Below are 21,177 nucleotides of genomic sequence, written 5' to 3' on the forward strand. Positions count from 1 at the left end.
AAAGAAGCTGGAGGGCTGTCAGGTGACTGCCTCAGCTGGGCCCAGAGTCCCATCTCTGGCCAGTATGGGGCAGAAGGGAGCAGGATGAACCTATGGTGGTCCCAGCTTAGGTACTCCGTATGTGTGGGTCCCCTAAGTAAAATGAGACCTGAGACATAACTGTAGCCCAACAGGCAGGCTCAGAGCAGTGAGACAGGCCTGGGGTGGTGAGGTTGGTGGACATGGGTATTTTTGGCCAATACTCAGCTTGTCCAGGCTTGCATGTGACCAGTGATGGGACACACCTAATAACAAACTAGGAACGGCTGTCTGAGGGCTGAGGACTGAGGGCTGGATCTAGGAGTCACAGGTCACAGGGTTCTATTGACCAGACTGGCTCAAGGCCCTTAGGAACAGTCATTCCCTATTGTGTGCTTCCTTGGGGAGAAAAAAGCTAACAAGGCAGCCAAACAGGCCCCTCTGCCAGTGAGGGTTTCCTGCAGCCTCCGGCATGCCTGGAAGTCACTCTCCCTGTGCCCAGGAGATGCCAGGGCATGCAAGGTCAGAGTCTCCTGCCTGTGTTTCCCTCGCCTTCTCAGCCTCTGCAGCCCTTGGAGGGAGGAAGTGTTACTGCCAGGAGCCCTCAGGCAGGATAAGAAACACATTAGAACTGGCAGCCCCTCCAGTGAGCCCCACCTTAGCCAAAAGGCCAGAGCCAGGCCACTCATTTCCTTTGGGTGTCTCTTCTCTCACTCATTTTTAGCACAGGCCCTTGTGACAGAAATTTGTTCCCTAGGCAGGCCCATGGGAGTCAGCCGGGAAGCCAGACCTGTGGCAGCCTGAGTCAGGAAAAGGAAAACACACTGAAAGCTCTAAGCGGGGTATTGGTGGCCAGGTCCAGGGGACACAAAGGTGATTTGGATTAAGGAGGTTAAGCCAGCTTCATGGAGGAGATGTGGCACCTCAGCCAAGGCTGACCGCCCATTCTTCCCTCTCTCCATCCATTCAAAAACATTTAATGCCGGGCGGTGGTGGCGCACGCCTTTAATCCCAGCACTTGGGAGGCAGAGGCAGGCGGATCTCTGTGAGTTCGAGACCAGCCTGGTCTACAAGAGCTAGTTCCAGGACAGGCTCCAAAGCCACAGAGAAACCCTGTCTCGAAAAACCAAAAAAAAAAAAAAAAAAAAAAAACATTTGATAAGGGTTGATGGTGTGCCAGGCACTGCTCTGGAAGCTGAGGTACAGCAAGGACGAAGTTTTGCTCCTTGTGTGGCCATACTCAGGTGGGAGGAGAAAAGCAAGAGACAGACAAGTCAATACACACAGCTGGGTGAGGGGAGTGGAAGGCGGGCACGGGGATAGGGCTGTGTGCAGGTGAGGCGGTCACAACACAGGGAGCAGGTCTCTGGAACAGGAGGATTTGGCAGAGGGAATGGTGGGGAGGAAGGACTGGCTGCCAGTGTTCGACCAACAGTAAAGTAGTTCCTGTGGCTGAGGGGTGGGCAGGGCACAGAGAGCTAGCTCCACCTTCGTGTGTGTGTGTGTGTGTGTGTGAGAGAGAGAGAGAGAGAGAGAGAGAGAGAGAGAGAGAGAGAGAGAGAGAGAGAGAGAGAGGAGATACCACTAGAGGGGTATGAGCAGAAAAGCGACATGTTTCTGATTTATATGTAACTTCGGCTTATATTTATTGTTGAGGGCCTGCTCCTGTGTGGAGCTCAGAGGAGTCACAAACTCCAGTTATGAGACTTGAAATCTTACTCACTGGCTTATCTCAGGGACCATGTTTCTGATTTCAATCAGCAGCTTCAACTGAGAATACTTAAGGCGCTGCAGGCCACGTCTCCCATAGCACAGCGCACAGTGCTGACCTTCATCTAGGCCACAAACAAGGGCTTCTTTATTCACGGATCCTCATGTCGGGGTTTCACCACCCTTGGCATTGGGTCGGTGGACCCTACTGGCCTAGACAAGAGGTTTCCTCTTTCAGAAATGGTAACGTTCACCAAGGCACAGTTGATTCGGTCACATGGTTGGGGCGAGGGTCAAGAAAGATCTCCTGGGGGGCTGGAAAGATGGCTCAGTGGCTAAGACTGTTTGCTGCTTGTCCAGAAGACTGGAGTTTGGTGTCTCACAGTCATCAAACACCCAAAGGAAAGAAAATGAATGGCCTTTTGTGTATAAGAATGAACAGGGGCTTGGTCAGCTAAGATTATACATCAGGGAAGGCCAGCTCAGCTCTGCAGGACAGCCCAGCCTCATGTTCCACTGGCCTCCCCTCAACAGGTAGGCTCTCCACTCCCACCGAGGAGGCAAAGGGGCAAAAGGGAAACTGAGGCTGATGCTAGGTGCCAGGGTGCCCACGTGAGGGAGTCTTAATTCTCCTGACCACGGGCTCCTCAGTGCACCCTGCCACCCCTGGGAGCTTGCTGTGCCCGACCCCTGCCTGTTTGACCTGCCTCACTTCTGTTCACATGGTCTGTCTCCTAACCTGGGTGGCGGGGTGCTAAGCCTTGTATATACGACACAAGCACCCCTGCTAAGTTGCAGACTTAGCCTAGGAGGTCTTTCTCTGTCTTGTTTTTACATTGCAAATTTTAAAACTTTTTATTTTTTTAAATAATTTTTTAAAGATTTATTTATTTATTATATATACAATGCTCTGCCTGCGTGTGTCCCTGCAGGCCAGAAATTGGCACCAGATCTTATTACAGGTGGTTGTGAGCCACCATGTGGGTGGAACTGAACCCAGGTCCTCTGGAAGAACAGGCAGGGCTCTTAATCGCTGAGCCATCTCTCCAACCCCCGGTCTTTCTCTTTTCTTAAAAGGTACTTTTGGAAAAAATTAAATTTATGTGTGCAGATGTGTGTGTGTGTATGTGTGTATGTGTGTGTGTAAGCGCACAGTTACTCAAGGAGGCCAGAAGAAAGTGTGGTATCCCCTGCTGCTGGAGTTACAGACACAGCACTCTACCGCCTCACTCTGAAGGTCAGCAGTGGAGAACACTGGCCACATGCTCTTCCCCAGTGACCACCAGTCCTGACCCGGGGCAGCTCAGTGTTATGGGATGATAGAGAGACACAGCATTTCCTGGTGGTGGTTGGAAACTTAGAAGACAGTTGTGAGAGAACTTGAGGAGGACACGCATCCTCCCTCCTTTCCATCACTGGGTACCACACAAGCAATGGCTACCACTTCCTGACCACTTACATGTGGCCTCACCCGACTAGCCAGGCTTGGAAAGGTTATCCGCCCAGTGTCGCACGCTCAACATGCAGCAGAGCCAGGATACAAGCGCTGACTTGTCCAGCCGCCCCATCGACTATACGCTATATGCTTAGCTCCTCTCCACCCTGTTTCCCGTAGTCCCCAGTGCACGTGCCCAGTGTCAGCCCACGTCTGGTGGCTCTACGCTCTGTTGAGCCTAGTTATACTTATCCCCAGATAATGGTGGCTACTGAGGAAGGCCTTTGCTAAAGTTATCACGACTAATGAGAGCCGTTGCTTAGGACTGCCATTGTCTGCTTTCCAGCCCCAACGAAATGCACTGAGATTAGTGGTCCTCACCGACCTTCAGTTTACGGAATGCCTATGGACTCCTCCTCCATGTCCATCCTTCCTGCGGGCTTGGAGGCACCTCGAAACAACACCTACACATTTGCCACATGTTTCCTGCCCCACTCTGAAGGTTAGCCGTGTCTCCTCCCAAGGGACTGGGCTGATTGTTTCCCAGACCACAGAGCAGCAGGGTCTGGAAATCCTATCCCAGGCACACCCTTCTGCTCTGCAAAACTGGAAAACTGAATCTTACTGAAATCTGGAAATCCAGACAAAGGGAAAACTCACAGAACCACTGAATTCTTTAATTTGGTTTTTCGAAACAGGTTTTCTCTGTGTAACAGCCTTCGCTGTCCTGGAACTCACTTTGTAGACCAGGTTGGCCTCGAAATCACAGAGATCTGCCTGCCTCTGTCTCCGGAGTGCTGGGATTAAAGATGTGTGCCACCACCACCTGGCTTTAAAATTTTTTTTGAAGATTTTTTTGTGTGTGTATAGGTGTTTTGCCTGCATGTATATCTGTTCACTATGTTTGTGTCTGGTGCCCTCAGAAGAGGTCAGAAGTGGGTGTTGGAGCCTCTGGAATTGTAGTTATGGGCAGTTGTGAGCCACCATGTGGGTTCTGGGAACTGAGCCTGGGTTCTCTGCAAGAACAGCTGAGCCATTGCTACAGCCCAGAATCACTTAATTCTAGCGTGGTGAGGTAACTGTAATTGAGTATTGGGCTGAGGCAGGATGGCTGCAAAGTCTGAAGCAAGCCTGGGACATAGCAAGATCCTATCTTAACCCCTAAAACTCCCCCTCCCCCAAAAAAGAATTATGAAGAAGCTCCCCAAAGGAAAAAAAATTAAGGGATTTGAAAACCTCCCAAATCCCAAATTTAGAAATACTCAAATTTAGCAAGGTGGTGTTGGCACACACCTTTAATCCCAGCCCTCAGGAGGCATAGGCAAATGGATCTTTGTGAGTTCGAGGCCAGCCTGGTCTACAGAGCGCTAATTCCAGGACAGCTAGCAGCTAGGGCTGTTTGTTACACAAAGAAACCCTGTCTCAAAAAACCAAAAAGAAAAAAAGAAAAGAAAAAGAAAGAAAGAAAGAAAGAAAGAAAGAAAGGAAAAGAAAAGAAAGAAAGACCCAAACTCTCATGGTTGTGATTACTGGCATTCTGATCTTAGGAATTCTGATTCTAGTTCCTCATGAAACCTCTCCCATTTATCCATTTTCTCGGGCCATTTGTATGACTTTGGGCTTGCCAATTTTGGATGCTAAAAGTCTGTAAACTCCTTCCTCCTAATAGAGCTACACAATCCCCAGGAAAGTTGTGAAGAAAACTAAGAAACCAAACCAAAGCAAATGCATGCACACACACGCACATGTACGCGCTCACGTACACAAGTGTGCACTCACAGCCCCCAAATCTAGTGACTAGGAATGTACAGATCAGTGATAGAGCAAATTTAGCATTCCTGAGGCTCAATCTCCAGCACCAACCAAATGACAAACTGACCAAACAAAATAAAACCTCACCCACCCACCCCCTGCCCCCAGAATCCAGATACAAAATACAGTCAGACCAGCCACAAACCTCGGCCTGCACACACCTGTAAGGACAGCACCTGTAATGTGGCTAGAAGATTAGAAGTTCAAGACCAGTCTGGAATACTAGGGAGGCTGTCCTACCACGCTAACCAGCTAAACAAACAAAACCCTGCCACCTCTTACTTTAATGCTTTTAACAAAGTAATGGCAAATTAGTCAGAGCACTCTCTAGAATCTGCTCTTCTGCCCACGGGGGTTTTTATATCTCTAGTGTAGGGACTGTGACTGGGGCTCTAGGCCTGAAGTTTGGGATAGCAGTCTGAGGAAGGAGGAAGAGTGAATTACACAGAGTCTTCTCTGAAGCTCGGAAATTCTTAGGTTTAGGCCCTCCCAGATATCTGACCACAGCCCTCTATTCCCATCCTGACATTACTGTCCCTAAACTGTGGTTTGAGGTCCTGCCGATAGACCCTCCCCTCGGAAGCTTGTCTCCGGGTTTCTTCCCCGCTGCTGACTGCTGAGGAACAGTGATTATTATCACTTTTGTCATGGTCCATTAAAGGAAGTGGCAAAGAGGAGGGGAGTTGGCTGGGGAAAGTTGCTGGAGGTTGGTGGTTGGCTGTTGGGTCAAATTTCACAGCGGGGGGGGGGGCTCTGGAAGCCAGTAATAGGAGGTAGAGAGAAAGGGCCAGATTGACCTACAGAATTGAACCCTGCGAGCGACATTACAGTCTACCTAGAGTTGTGGAGAGCTAGATAATAGCAGAAGGACAGCGGCACACTGCGAAAAGTTGGACAGTCTGAGGCGTGCTTTTACCCTTGAACCTGCCAGGGAGTCTGATCTGCTGACCTCTGCCCCGCAGTTAGGTGCACACTCTTCCCGCACTCCCCACTTCCCAGGTTCCTTGGATTCCCGCGTCTAACTTGGCTCTAGTCTCCCCGAGGCCTCTGGTTCCCGTACCCTGCCTACTCTTATCTGCGCCGCTAATCCTTTTCCCAGCCGGCCCCTCCCAATTCTTCTGTCTTCCAACTCTTTCCTTTCCTCACTCAGCACGAACTCAGGAGCTTCCCCAGCCCGTTTCTCTCTCCTTCTGCTCCGGTTTAGGACCCCCTAGTCCAAGCCATTCTAGAACCCCCGGTATCCCTTTCGCGTTCCCTCTCCCAGCGTGCCCGCCCGCCTTCCAGAGCTTGCACGGATCGGAGCCGGGGCACTAACCCGATTCGGAAGAGCAGCCGCTGGCTGCGCGTCATTAGCAGGCCGCGGAAGCCCCCGGGACTCAGGAGCAGCGCGAAGGCGAAGAACAGCAGCCCGCAGCCGGAGACCCACAGCCAGGGCGCAGGCCAGCTCTGCCAAGCCATGCCGGGGGCCGGGGCCAGGGGCGGGGCTGAGCGTTGCTAGGCGACTGCCCCGCCCCGGCCCCACGCGCAGAAGGGCGGGGCTCCCGGCACCTGCGCGCTGGGGGGCGCGGGGCACTTGGCTCCTCCCATTACTTCGCATTCTGACCCGCCTCCTCGCCAGCTGTGGCCGGGCACGCGCTGCAAATCCCTAGATTAAGACAGACTGGGAGATCCTCCCTTTACTGGCCAGTGCGGAGGCGGAGCTCGAGCCGCCTTAACCCTGTGCTAATTAGGGTCCACATAGGCCAAGAGTCCTGAGGGAGGACAGAAGCCAAGCCCGCCCTCTTCCCTTGCAGGAGACTCTGGGAGAGGCCTTGGTGTGGTCCTCCTGGCAAGAAACCTTAAACTCCTCAACTTTATCAACTGGAAGGATCGCGGGAGTTCATTGCATCTTCTGCCGTTCATTTATTCATTCACTACCTTAAAGGCATTGTGCCAGGGTTTGAGGTAGTCAAAAGACACATAAAGGTCAAAGAGGGCTCAGCGGATAAAGACACTCTGCCAAACCTGACGACCTGAGTTTGATTTGAACCCTTGGACCCTCTCCTCGGTGGAAAGAAAGAACCACTCCCACCAGCTGCCTGCTAACCTTCCCAGGAGTGCCATGGTGCTTGAGCCCACACAAATACACAGTATCCAGGCCCGGGCAGCAGTTTGGTGGTGTAGTATGTACCAGCCTCTGGGTTTAATCCCCAACAGGGAGGATGGGAGCATTCCGGGACTCTGCGCTAGGGAATACAGCGATGAGACTAAATCGGAGAACAGATACAATTGCATGGATACATATGTGCGTACATAATCATAAACATATAGATAGATGTGATGAGAAACTGGTGCTTACAAGGAAGCAAATTGGGCACGGAGGCCAAACTTAGATACAGAGAGCATGCAACATTTCACCCACGTCTCAGAGATGAAAAAGAGGCCACTGTCCACAGAAACTTCATCAAGGGTGGCAGAGCCAGGTCCAGCAGCTAGACACCCTCAGGCCCATGCCTCATCTGGTTTCCACATCTCCTCACCCTGTTGCTGCTGCCTTCCTAATGAGTTCTAGAAGCTGCTCTGCTCAATGGGGTGGAGGTGGGTGTGAGAGCCAGCAATGTACAAACTGACTCAAAGGAGCCAGGGCTGGGCCGCCTGGACGCAGTCTTGCCTAGCCCTCTGCAGGAAGGGAAGGAAATGCTGCAAATTCAAGCTCCCCATCGCTCCCACTGGGAGAGGGGTGGAGGGAAGCAGGTGAGGCAATGCTCTTGTTTTCCTCCCTGCTTCCTGTGCTCAGCCTGAGAGCCCCAGATAACCAGACCTCACAGCACACTTTCCATCGCCCTCTGCGGTCTGGCAGCCAGTCAGTGCCCACTGTGCAACTGAAGGCTCCTGTGTACAATTTTTTTTTTTTTTTTTTTTTTTTTTGGTTTTTCGAGACAGGGTTTCTCTGTGGTTTTGGAGCCTGTCCTGGAACTAGCTCTTGTAGACCAGGCTGGTCTCGAACTCACAGAGATCCGCCTGCCTCTGCCTCCCAAGTGCTGGGATTAAAGGCGTGCGCCACCACCACCCGGCTTGTGTACAATTTTGTACCTCGACCTCCTTCATCTGCTCCCCACCAGAAAGCCGATGGGTGGGTAAATTGTTCCCAAACTGCCTTGTAATCCACCCAATCCTTGCTTTAATCTGGAAGCCCCAGGCATTTGGAGTTTATTTTCTGTGGGACCATCTTGAGAGACACAATTTGTAGACACACCCTCCCTGTCTCTTGCCTGCAGTTCTACTTCTTGGTGCTCTGGCACAGGAAGGGTTGAAGTTGCCAAGGGCTGGGGAGAAATGAAGACCAATAAGCAAATTCACAGAAGGCATGTCCAATGCCGGAGAGTTTGTGTCTCTGTGTCTGTACACGCAACACTGAAGGATTGTGGGTCATTGTGAACATACCCTGCTGCAGGGGAAGGTGCTGTAGGCAGTATTTTTTTTTAAATATTTATTATGTATACAATATTCTGTCTGTGTGTATGCCTCAGGCCAGAAGAAGGCCCCAGACCCCATTATAGACGGTTGTGAGCCACCATGTGGTTGCTGGGAATTGAACTCAGGACCTTTGGAAGAGCAGGCAATGCTCTCAACCTCTGAGCCATCTCTCCAGCCCCTGTAGGCAGTATTATATGAAGAAAATAAAAACACAGTCCCTGTAATCTAAAACAGGAAATGCAGGCTCAGGCATGAAAACACAAACAATGGAATCTTAAACCTTCAGGATCTTGCATACCCCCCCCACATACACTCGTTAACAAATGCATAGCTAATAAACTCAAGACACTGTTTATGGAATCCTTGGAGTCACAGCAAGGCTGGGGATAGGGAGTGAAGGGGAGTGTCGTTGCCACCGCACGCAGGCTCAGGTAGCCGTCCATTCCCACTCTGGACTGTTTGGGAAGACATGATGGCTCCAGACCTGCGGCAGTTCCCTCTCCTGTCCACGAGAATCTGCTGTTCTAGTAAGCTAGATGCTGCTCGCCCTCTCCTGCATTCTGCCCTGCAGTAGCAAACTACTCAGCCGCTAGAATTCACCATACTCTTTCATGCTCGCACACTTTGTATGCACTATGTTTTCTGCCTGGGGAGCCATTCCTTCTCTGGCTCCCCATAGATTCAGACCTCACGTGCTTTCCCGAACAAGCACACACTTGTACAGACAAGAACCCCTTAGTAAGATACCAATGCCATACCTTTCTGTTTGCTGACGATATCAGAATGTAGTCTCAGGGTGGAAACTATAGTTTAATGTATTCATCTGTAGCTTGCCAGTGTCTGGCGTGGTGCCACGTACATATTAAATGCTGACTAAATGTTCTTTGAAATGTCAACGTCCCATCACAGCCCACAGGGCCTAGCTGAGCTTGTCTTCAGCCTCCTCAAATGGCATTCTTTCCCTCATCACTTTGCACCAGCTACTTGTCCCTCAAATGTACCAAGGTCATTGCCACCGCAGGCCCTGTGAAGTTAGTCTCTATTGTCGATTTGATGAGTTCTAGACTCACCTGGGAGGGGGGCCTCTGACCTGTGGGGGATTGTTTTCATTAGGGTAATTGAGGTGAGATGACCTGACCTCTCTGGACTACATGTGGGTGACACCGTTCCCTGGGCCGCAATCCTGACTGTAGAAAAAAGGGAGAACAGGCCTTCACCACCCTCTGCTTCCTGATGAGAGATGCAACGCCACCAGTTGCTTGCAGGGCTCTGCTGTCTTAACTTCCTCGCCATGATGGGCTGTACATCTTAACTGTGAGTTAACATGACACCTCTCCCTTTTCTTTTTCTTTTTCTTTTTTTTGGTTTTTTGAGACAGGGTTTCTCTGTGGTTTTGGAGCCTGTCCTGGAACTAGCTCTTGTAGACCAGGCTGGTCTCAAACTCACAGAGATCCACCTGCCTCTGCCTCCCAAGTGCTGGGATTAAAGGCGTGCGCCACCACCGCCCGGCCACCCCTCCCTTTTAGACTTGGCATGGTGGTACACTGTTTTGATCCCAGTCCTCAGAAGGTAGAGACAGTCAGATCTCTGTGAGTTCAAGGCCAGCGTGGTCTCCATACTGAGGTCCAGGCCAAGCCAGAGCTACATAGTTGAGACCTTGTCGCAAAACCAAAACAAACCTTTCTCCCTTGAGTTGCTTTTCTTGGGGCGTTTTTATCACAGTGATGAGAAGAGAAACGACGACAGGCCCTTTGCACACACTCCTTCCACTTGGAAGCTGAGAAGCAAGCTGCATCTTGAGCAGAGGGATGCCTACATCCTGTCTACCAGGGTTCCCAGCTGCACCTGGGTGGAGAGGGTGCCTCTGGAAGTAGAGGCTCCAGGTCCTCGTAAAGTCTTGTAATGCCTAGGACAAGCCCACAACAAAGACTTGTGTGCCCCAAGATGGCTATAACACAGAGCCCGAGAGAGGGCATCTGCAAATGTAAACTCACTAAGGTGTAAGGTACACAGAAGAAGAGTCCTCCCAGAGGCCTCTGCTGGGCCCCCAACCCTCTATTATACCACTTACATTATTGTGGTGGTTCTCATGAGAATGATCCCCATAGGCTCAAACCTTTGAATGTTTGGCCCCCAATTGGCGGTACTGTTTGGGAAGGATTAGGAGGTGTGGCCTTGTTGGAGGAGGTGTGTCACTGGGGGTGGGCCTTGAGGATTAAAAAGCCCACCCCATCCACAGTTACATCCACATGTAAGCTCTCAGCTATTGCTCCCAGCCCATGCCTGTCTGCCCGCTGCCGTGCTCTCCAACCCTGACGGTCATGGACTAACTCTCTGAAACTGTAAGATAACCTCTTTCTTTTGTTAAGTTGCCTTGGTCATGGTGTCTCTTCACAGCAATAGAAAAGTAACCAAGATAATTACTCGCCGTTTCCTTCACCTTCAAGACAGCTTTCACATTGAACATTGTCTTGTGATTCCCACTATCATGCCCACTGGAATGGATGCCCATGAGCCCCAGGAGTTGGTAGTATGTACAGTGCTGACCCAGAGAAGGCATAGTCCAGCATGTGATGAATGAATGAAGGACAGAAGCAAAGAATGGCTGAATGGCTGTTTACAGCTGCTGAGCACTGTGGCAGTCAGGAGACTGGAACTCTCTTGTTCTGACCAGTGGGTTTGGTCCCTGCAGAACAGTCGTGTGGAAAATTCTGTCTCTATACACAAAAGTCCATATCAGGAAGCTGCCAGAGAGCTGTCTCTGAGGCACTCACACACCCGGACCTTCGGCCACACACTCTTTCCTCTTGGAGCAGCTCAGAGGCTCTGCCAAGGTTAAAGTTTGCCTCTGTGACTCTCCAGAAGAAGTCCGTTAGTGCCGGGCGGTGGTGGCGCACGCCTTTAATCCCAGCACTCGGGAGGCAGAGGCAGGCGGATCTCTGTGAGTCTGAGGCCAGCCTAATCTACAGGGTGAGTTCTAGGATAGTCAAGGCAACACAGAGAAACTCTGTCTCAAAAACAAAAAAACAACCAAACAAATAAAACTAAGAGCCACAAAACATAACTGGAGAGATGGCTCAATAGTCAAGAGCACTGGCTCTTCCAGAGGACCAGAGTTGGATTCCCAGTACCCACATGGCAGCTCATTCTGTAACTGGAGTCTGTAACTCCTGTCCTGGGAGACCCAACACCCTCTTCCAGCCTCTCCAGCCTCTAGGCCTGAAAGTAGTACACAGACATAACTACAAACAGTAAACTCATACACAACAACAACAATACACACACACATATAGGCAACCTTTCTTCCAGGTTCCAGGGATAGACAGATGTTCTCATGTCCATTCTTATTCCAGCTGTCAGCCAAAGCTGTGTCACTTGAAAAGACAGCCTGACTTCACCTTCGCATTACGGTTCAAGCTGGATGCCTGGTGCATAGCTGACTTACAGGATATCATTGGTGATGATGGTGATGATGGTGATGACAATGATGACGTCAATAGCACCATTGTGGAGGAGCTATAGGAGATGGAGCTGTGACAATGTTAAAGAATAGAGACATTAGCGGGCATAGTAGCACACCCTTTCATCCCAGCACTCAGGAGGCCAGCATGGTCTATAGAGTGAGTTTCAGGACAGCTGGAACTGTTACACAGAGAAACCCCATCTCAAAAACAAAGCAAAAGAATAGGGATATCTTATTTGGGCCAGGTGGCAAAGTCAGTTTTGTTTAGAAATGTTGACCCAATGCAAAAGTGGCGGCTGGACATCTGGCCAGCCCCCCTGGACATCTGGCCAGGCCCACTGAACATCTGGCCAGCCCCCTGTCATGCTGTCGTCAAAGAGCTCACTGTGCCCATGGTGACCTTCCCTCTGAGCCATTGTGCTGCACATTCTGAAAACATGGTTTGCTTGGAGGGATTTCCCTGACACTTCTCAATGCCCTGTCTTAACTTAATCTGTTTTCTACTTCTTTCCTGCCCACACACTGACCTGCCTTCGGCAGGGGAACCTGTAACTTCCGCCTTGTCCTAGCTCTGGACTGGGCATTGCTGCCCTATTCCTCATCAAACAAGACTTTGACTTGCTCCCTTTCCAGCCTGGTTCCATTCACACCTTCTTAGGCAACCTCGTGGTCCAGGTGCCAGCGGATCACCATGCTAAGACTAAACTTGGAACACACTCCTAATCAGCAGAACACACTATAGCCCAGAGCTCCGGAAGTCAAGTGTTCTCCTGCTTCAGCCTCCTGAGTAGCTGGGACTTCAGGTGGGCACCATCAGATCTGGCTTTTAAGCACCTGTTCCATTATTTTTGTTTGATTTATGCCCCTAGATGGCCAACTGCCACGACTCACTTAGTATCTGAACTCAGCGGATCTGGAGCTCTGGGGAGCCTATGATCCACTTCAGGCGCTTAAAAAACGCAGAGTCCTGCTGCCTCCCGTCACTGACATTCACTACTGTAGGTCTACGGGGCCCAACACCCTGTATTTTGCACTGGTGATGCAGAACTCAGCCTGAGCCTCTGTCCCTGACCTCAATTCCAAGGTTTCTGTGTAGTTCAGCAAGGGCATGCTCAGGGGTCACACCTTCCACTGATGTGGGCCACTCTGACTCTGACAAAGCTCAACTCTAGTGTCCTCGTCCCTGGTCCCGCAACCCTGTACAATGTCCTCCAGCTCCTTGAATCAGTCGGTTCCTCCCAGCCATTCAGTGCACATTTCAGACAGGAATTCTTCCCTCCCAACAGTTTGTTGTTGTTGTTTGTTTGTTGTACTGGGGATGGAACCCCAAACCAGGTGCTTGCTAGCAAACGCTCTGCCACTGAGCCACACCCATACCCTCCTTATCTGGCCTGAGGCTGGGCCCCTTGAAGCACTTACCCCTATTCCATCCAGCCTTAGCCTGCTAGATTCCTAACCCCCCTGTACAAAACTAGCTTCTAGCTTCCTACGGCACAGAACAGAAACCTACTGTCTCCTGTAAGTTGGGACCACTTTGATTCAGATTCTATTGGAACCCCAACATCGGTGCTTAGTCACACTTGCATCTTGCTGGGGTCCCGTCTTGATGGGGCACTTTGTGTTCTGTATTAGGAAGGCACACTTGTACCCCGGATCCTACAGAGGGATCAGCATCGCTCCCAGTTTAACATTCTGCATTATTCCTAGCCCAGATGCCTGGAGGAGTTCAAGGCTGATATCAGAGAAAGCTACCGTGACTCCAAGATTCAGGCGCCTGAGCCCAAACAAGCAGAGAGAAGTGTGGAGGGAAGCCCAGATATCCTGGTCCTAAAAAACAGGGCTAGCCACCTGACCTGGGGGGAAGGAGTGAGCCAGACAACGACAGACTGCCTTTGTCCCCTGTTCTAGTTAACTTTCTATTGCTGTGATAAACACCATAATCAGAAGCAGCTTGGGGAGGAGAGGGTTTATTTTATCTTATCACTTATAGCCCGACACTGAAAGGAGTCAGGGCAGCAGCTCAGGCAGGAACTGAAGCAGAGGCCTGGAGGAGCAATGCTTATTCACTTGCTCCCCGGGGCTTTCAACCTGCCTTCCTATACCCCAGGGCCATCAGCCCAGGGCTGGCACTGCCTATGGTGGGCTGGGCCTTCCCATGTCAATTTTTATTTTATTTTAATTATTACTGCTTTTGTTTTTTGGGGTTACTTTTCTGATTTTTTGTTTGTTTGTTTGTTTTTTGAGACAGGGTTTCTCTGACTGTCCTGGAATTCACTTTGTAGACCAGGCTGGCCTAGAACTCACCAAGATTCACCTGCCTCTGCCTCCCGAGTGCCGGGATTAAAGGCATTGTGCCATCAACAGCCGGCTCCCATGTCCATTATTAATCAAGAAAACGCCTACAAGAAAATCTCATTTGAGGGCTGGAGAGATGGCTCAGGGGTTAAGAGCATTTTCTGCTCTTCCAAAGGTTCTGAGTTCAATTCCCAGCAACCACATGGTGGCTCACAACCATCTGTAATGGGGTCTGGTGCCCTCTTCTGGCATGCAGAGATACACACAGACAGAATATTGTATACATGATAAATAAATAAAAAAAAAAAAAGAAAATCTCATTTGAGGTCCCCTGTTCCTAGATGACCTCAGCTTGTGTCAAGATGATGAACAACATCAAACAAAACAACACAACAAAACCCTAACAACCACGTTCCTTCTCTGTATAGAGTCTGCTGCTGGGGTGCAAGGATGACTGGCTTTCAGGGGTTCCACAACAGTCTCCCTCCCAGCAGCTGTCGTTCTGCACCTCAGACCCCACTTCCTTTCCTTTGCTGTCAGCAAATGTCCTTCAAGACCACAAGTTCTGGGGCTACAGCCGTCTATGCGCTGGCCGCTTACCCAGAGATCCTCGGGGGTGCCAGGACCCTCAAGCCGCCACTTTTCTCACTCTAAGAGCAAATTCAAACTCAAGCTTCCCTCGGAGGTTCGGTACAGAGGCGCATGAAATAATTGCAGCACTCAGGAGGCTGAGGCAGGAGGATCCCCCTACAGCCCGGATTTAAGTTCAGTGGTAGAACCTAACACGTACAAGGCCGTAGGCTCAGTCACTAGTGCTATATACACATACACGCATGCATCAATTCATTACTTAAAAATAGGACTTTGGAGATGGCTTAGCATGTGTACACATGTGCACAGGCACCTGTACAGACACATGAACATACCTTCATACCACAGATACACAAAATGAGAAAGAAAAAATGGCATAGCCCAGTGACCAAGAGCGCATGCCTAGGACGAGCAAGGTCTAGACTCTGTCCCCAGACATAAACAGATGAGAGAGGGAGAGAGGGAGACTAATGACCGACTGATTCTGTTCAGTGGGGTCTTCCCCAAAGGCTGGTTTTTTCTTTTTTTTGAGACAGGGTTTCTCTGTAGCTTTGGAGCCTGTCCTGGAACTCGCTCTGTAGACCAGGCTGGCCTCAGAATCACTGAGATTTCCCTGCCTCTGCTTCCCAAGTGTTGGGATTAAAGAAAGGCAAGCGCCACCACATCCCAGCTTGTTTTTGTTTTTGTTTTTTTTTTGTTTTTTGTTTTTTGTTTTTAACATGGACCTGGCAGATTCTGTTAGTTCTCCAGCCTGGTGGGTAGGTCTTGATTGGTCTAAGCCAATTGGTGCCCTGCCAACTAGTGGTTAGACCCAGGACCATGATGCAGTTCCTGCCATGAGATAATAATAGCAAATATTTATATAGCACACAGCACGTGCCCGCACTGTTCTCAGCACTTGAAATGGAAGAACCCTTGGCTCTCACATGACCCTGTCAATCAATTCTGAGAGATCAGTTCTGCGGCTCCAGGTCAGAGCTGGTGAGAGGACAAGACAGTACATGGGGACCTTCTTAACAAGTGTCCGGTGCTCCCAGGGTCTTTTGCATGCTAGGCATGCTCTCTACCACTGAGATGCATCCCATTCCTACCGGCAGCTTTTGTTGTTGTTTAAGACAGGCTCCCATGTGGTCCAGGCTGACCTCTTGATTTGCACCTGAGACTGACCCCGAACTCCTGACTCCTGACCTTCCTGCCTCCCCTTTCCCGAGTACTGGGACTACATGTGATCCCCACCTAGCGCAGCTTTGCTTTCTCAAATGTCCCCTCCCTTTTTATAAAGAAGCCATCTTTACTGCTCCAGCATGCTGTCATCTGCTGGTAGTATCTGGTACCCCAGCAGCCTTTTTGGTGCTATCACAAAGCAGTTTAAGAGGATGGATACTCCAGGATGGCCAAGATTGCTCAGCTGGTAAAAGCAGGGCCAGCCGGACAACCTGAATTCACTTTCAGGATCCCAGAGTGAAAGGAGAAGACTGACTCCCAAAAGTTGTCCTCTGACCTGCACATGTGCATTCAGACTCCCAAACGCATCACACACACATGCATGCACGACACAAGGCACACATACACACAGACACACGCACGCCACCCTCCCCCACTATGTTCCAGAACACTGCAGATGGCAGGGCATAAATGGAGCAAGGACTTTTATCCCTGAAGACCTCATGGAAAAGTGGCCATGGTGGCTCACCCTTGCTATCCTAGCATTTGGGAAGATGAGGCAGAAGTGCTAAGAATTATAGTCTAGCCTGGGCTACACAGACTCAATCAATTGCAAACAAATAGCCAAGTCTTGAAGTAATCAGTCCTGGAGTTTCTAGCCAGGAGTTTCCCTCTGCCTTTGTGTATGTGTGTGTGTGTGTGCATGTGTGTGTGTGTTTACGCCAAAAGACAGACCTTGAACATAATCCTCAGGAACTATTTCCACCTCCTTTGAAACGCGGTCTCGGGGCTGGAGAGATGGCTCAGAGGTTAAGAGCATTGCCTGCTCTTCCAAAAGGTCCTGAGTCCAATTCCCAGCAACCACATGGTGGCTCACAACCATCTGTAATGGGGTCTGGTGCCCTCTTCTGGCCTGAAGGCATACACACAGACAGAATATTGTATACATAATAATTAAATAAATATTAAAAAAAAAAAAAGAAACGCGGTCTCTCGGTGGCCTAAAGTTCCTTCCTTCCTTGACTTTCGCACATCATGGAACCTATAACCTGAACCTGTTCTCCCTGAAGTTGTTTTTATTTTGTTTTCCTTGCTTTTGTTTTTGTTTGTCCTTGTTCTTGTTGATTTTTGAGACAGGGTTTCTCTGTGTAACCCTGGCTGTCCAAGAATTCCCTTTGCAGATTAGGCTGACCTCAAACTCACAGAGATCCACTTGCCTCTGAGTGCTGGGGGCTAAGGGTGTGCACCACCACTGCCCGGCTCCCTAAGTTGCTTTCCGTCAGAGCATTGCATCCCAACCACAGACACGGACCTAGGACGGAGACTCTGTCCGTGTGCTCTGGGTATCACTTGCTTTGTTTCTGGTACCTTTAAAATCTCCTGTGGTCTTCTGCGGTGTGGCGCCTCTTGATTATTTTATCAGAACTCTTTCTACTTTTCCCTTTCCACTTATTCTCAGCTCATCACCTGGGCATTGCTGTCACCTCTGCATCCCAACAGCCTGTGTTCCTTGAAGGTCAAACCCACTTGTATTGTTCAGCCCTTGTCCTGAGCCCCTGGGCAGCAACTGTGGCAGGGGAGCGTACCGCAATCCCTTCTTGTCCCGCCCTGCCAGGCTATTGTGGCTTCTCCTCTCACACATATGGCCAAAGGCCTCTGCCTCCCAAGTCTGGGATGGGATTACAGGAATAGGCTGCCATGTCTGGCTGCCCCTTTTCTGTCCAGTTCTTGCTTTCCCAGATTTCAAATTCTGCCTGTATGCTCATTGCTCCATGGACCCCCATCGCGAGTGGCCAATCTCAGTGCCCACCTTCGTGCTGGTCCCCTTCATGTAGATGACCCAGGGGCTTTTCCACATCATCTGTCCACAGCTGACCTCATGCTCTTATCTCACTCCACCTGTTTCTTCACCTTTCTTGTGATGCTTAATACTGGCTATGTCAACATTACAGGACCTAAAATGAATCAGAAGAACCTCTGGCCACGTCTGTGAGGGAGTTTCTACACTGGGCTGAGAGAAGAGGGGAGTGCCATGCCACAAACTGGAGTGTGAGGCAGGAAGAAAAGAAAAAAGCAAGGACTGGGCATGGTATGCACACCTTTAATCCCAGCCCTGCACGGTCTGCACACCTTTAATCCCAGCCCTGCACGGTATACACACCTTTAATCCCAGCCCTGCATGGTATACACACCTTTAATCTCAGGCCTGCATGGTATGCACACCTTTAATCCCAGCCCTGCATGGTATGCACACCTTTAATCCCAGCCCTGCACGGTATACACACCTTTAATCCCAGCCCTGCACGGTATACACACCTTTAATCCCAGCCCTGCACGGTATGCACACCTTTAATCCCAGCCCTGCACGGTATGCACACCTTTAATCCCAGCCCTGCACGGTATGCACACCTTTAATCCCAGCCCTGCACAGTATACACACCTTTAATCCCAGCCCTGCACGGTATGCACACCTTTAATCCCAGCCCTGCACGGTATGCACACCTTTAATCCCAGCCCTGCATGGTATGCACACCTTTAATCCCAGCCCTGCACGGTATACACACCTTTAATCCAAGGCCAGCCTGGTCTACAAGAGCTAGTTCCAGGACAGGCTCCAAAGCTACAGAGAAACCTTGTCTTTGTGTGCATATTCATCTGTTTGTGTGTGTTGTGTATATGTTTGATGTGTGTATATGTATACGAGGTGTATACTATGTTTGTGTGATCTGTATGTTGTGTATGTGTGCATGTTCCTCTGTGTGAGTGTGGGTATGCATTTGCACTGTGTGTGTGTGGTCAGAGAACAGCCTCAGGTGCTGGTCCTCTCCGTCTGCTTTTGTTTGTTTGTTTGTTTTGTTTTTCTTTTCTTTTTTTTTTTTCTTTTTTTTTTTTTTTTGGTTTTTCGAGGCAGGGTTTCTCTGTAGCTTTGGTGCCTGTCCCGGAACTAGCTCTTGTAGACCAGGCTGGCCTCGAACTCAGAGATCCGCCTGCCTCTGCCTCCCAAGTGCTGGGATTAAAGGCGTGCGCCACCACCGCCCGGCTGTTTGTTTTGTTTTTCAAGACAGAATTTCTTTGTGTAACAGCAGTGGCTGTCCTGGAACTCACTTTGTAGACCTGACTGGCCTCAAACTCAGAGATCCGACTGCCTCCTGATGCTGGGATTAAAGGCATGTGCCACCCCTTCTATCTCATTTGAAACAAGGTCTCTCCTGCTGTTTGCTGCTGCTTACACCAGCCCGTGAGCCTCTGCCTTCCATCTCCCCAAAGAGGCATTGCACCTAATTTTTACATGAGTTCTGGGGGTCTGAACCTGGGCTCTCAGGCTTGCTGGAGGAGGCTTTCCCCACTGAGCCACCTCTTAGCCATCAGGCCCAGCTTCTACCGTAACTGTGAACCAACCTCTCTGGTCCTCATCAGTGCTCAAAGACGAGGAAAGAATTATCAGGGTGTGATCCTTCCCTTCCGTTCCTCACTGCCAGCACCTCATCAGATCCTCAGAATGTCACGTCTGTCCCATTGCAGGCCCCTTCACACCCGTCCACCTCAAGTAGTAGAGAAGCCTTGCCGGGAGCCCACACGCTGTGCCTGAAGCCAGTGTCTGCAGGACTCAGTGTACACCCCTTGCTTTAGTACTAAGGTCTCAAGTCGGTTTTCTAATGCTCTGTGTCCCCACACGCTTCTGAGTCAGCCCGCACTGCTTGCTGCCCTGTGTCTTCTGCCCACAGCTTCAGAAGTCTTTGTTTTGTTTGAGACAAGCGCTAATGTAGCCTCAAACTCCTTAGCTGATGATGAACTTGAACTCTCGATCCTCCTGCTTCCCCTTCCCAAGGGCTGGGAGCTCAGCAGTGGCCGCCTTGCCCAACTGAGAAATCTTTCAAAGGAAATTTCTTTAGTTCTCAGGTGCCTCCTGCCCAGCCCACCCTTGGGATATGCGGTACACCCAGGGGGAATTAAAACTAATTAAAGCTCCAGCTTCCAATCTGGGGAGACAGAGAGAGAGAGAGAGAGAGAGAGAGAGAGAGAGAGAGAGAGAGTCAGTCCTCAGGGAAGCTGATGTGCCTCTCCTTTCGGTATCCTTGCAGCTAAAAACTTCATCTGCCTGAGGATGCTGCTCAGCCAGCAGCAGTACACTTGCCCGACACAAACACGCCCTGGGTTTGGTCCCCAGCATTGCAAAGTAAATAATAAATTCAACTTTCTTCTTTTTTTTTTTTTTTTTTTTTTTTTGGTTTTTCGAGACAAGGTTTCTCTGTAGCTTTAGTGCCCTTCCCGGAACTAGCTCTTGTAGACCAGGCTGGCCTCGAACTCCCAAAGATCCGCCTGCCTCTGCCTCCCGAGTGCTGGGATTAAAGGCGTGTGCCACCACTGCCCGGCTCAACTTCCTTCTTGAAGGTATTTCTGGTCACAAGTGTTTAGCCAGTACATCTCCACCCGTGTTTGGCCAATACTTCATCATCATGCCCCCTCCCCCGGGGAAAGGGCCAAGGAACAGTAGGAAGTGAACTGTTTGAAAAGTTGCTGCTTTTGTTCTTGAGGTTCTGGGAGAGTTGAATGGAGCCACTGTTTCCTAAGTTTGGAATCTATCTCCCTGTAGGCAGGAATGATGCTGCCTGATTCCCTGCCCCACCCCCACCCCACCCCCCAGCCCTTAGCACCTGACTCATTGGAGTGTAGACTGTGCTAAGTGGAAGACCTTATTCACCAAAAGGCAACACTGAAAGGAAGAAAATGGCAGCCTCTTTTATGGAGATGAGCAAGTTGAATCTCAGACAGGCTAAATGACTTATTCCATCACACGCTAGTAAGTGACAGGATCAGAATTCAGTTCTGGTTTTACTGGACCTGAAATCTGTACCGTTCACTCTCACTATGCTGGGGGGCGGGGGCGGTGAAGAGATGACTTGGGGATTAAGAACATTTGTTGCTCTTGCAGAGGACCCAGGTTTGGCTCCCAGCACACACATGGTGGCTCATAGTTACCCCAGTTCTAGAGGATCTGATGTCTTCTTTTGACTTCCCTGGGTATCTGGCATACATGGGGTGCAATACATGCATGCAGGCAAAACATTCATATACATCAAATTAAATAAATAAATCTCAACAAATGAATAAAAAAACCTCAAACAAAACCACACAACCCCAAAATAAAATTAGAGCACAAGAGAAGGCAGAGCTGCGTAGAGACAGCCTTTGCCAGAGGACTGTACCTTTGGATGAAGCGTGTCTCTGCAGG

General features: G+C 50.1%; 1 protein-coding gene across 2 annotated transcripts in view; it reads right to left on the reverse strand.

Moving 5' to 3' along the window:
• Nucleotides 1–21,177, reverse strand: part of Pnkd (PNKD metallo-beta-lactamase domain containing) — a 69,636-nt gene that overhangs the window by 17,696 nt on the left and 30,763 nt on the right. Inside the window, exon 1 of one of the 2 annotated variants that reach the window (XM_057794515.1) lies at nucleotides 6,291–6,443. The exons of the other annotated variant lie outside the window; for it this stretch is intronic. Coding sequence (XP_057650498.1) covers nucleotides 6,291–6,433 — 143 coding nt within the window. The 5' untranslated portion in view covers nucleotides 6,434–6,443. Of the gene's footprint in view, nucleotides 1–6,290; nucleotides 6,444–21,177 lie in introns of those variants that run through there. 2 annotated transcript variants of the gene reach the window in all.

Source organism: Chionomys nivalis, chromosome 2, assembly GCF_950005125.1.
Source record: "Chionomys nivalis chromosome 2, mChiNiv1.1, whole genome shotgun sequence".
In the NCBI taxonomy this organism is placed as follows: Eukaryota; Metazoa; Chordata; class Mammalia; order Rodentia; family Cricetidae; genus Chionomys; species Chionomys nivalis.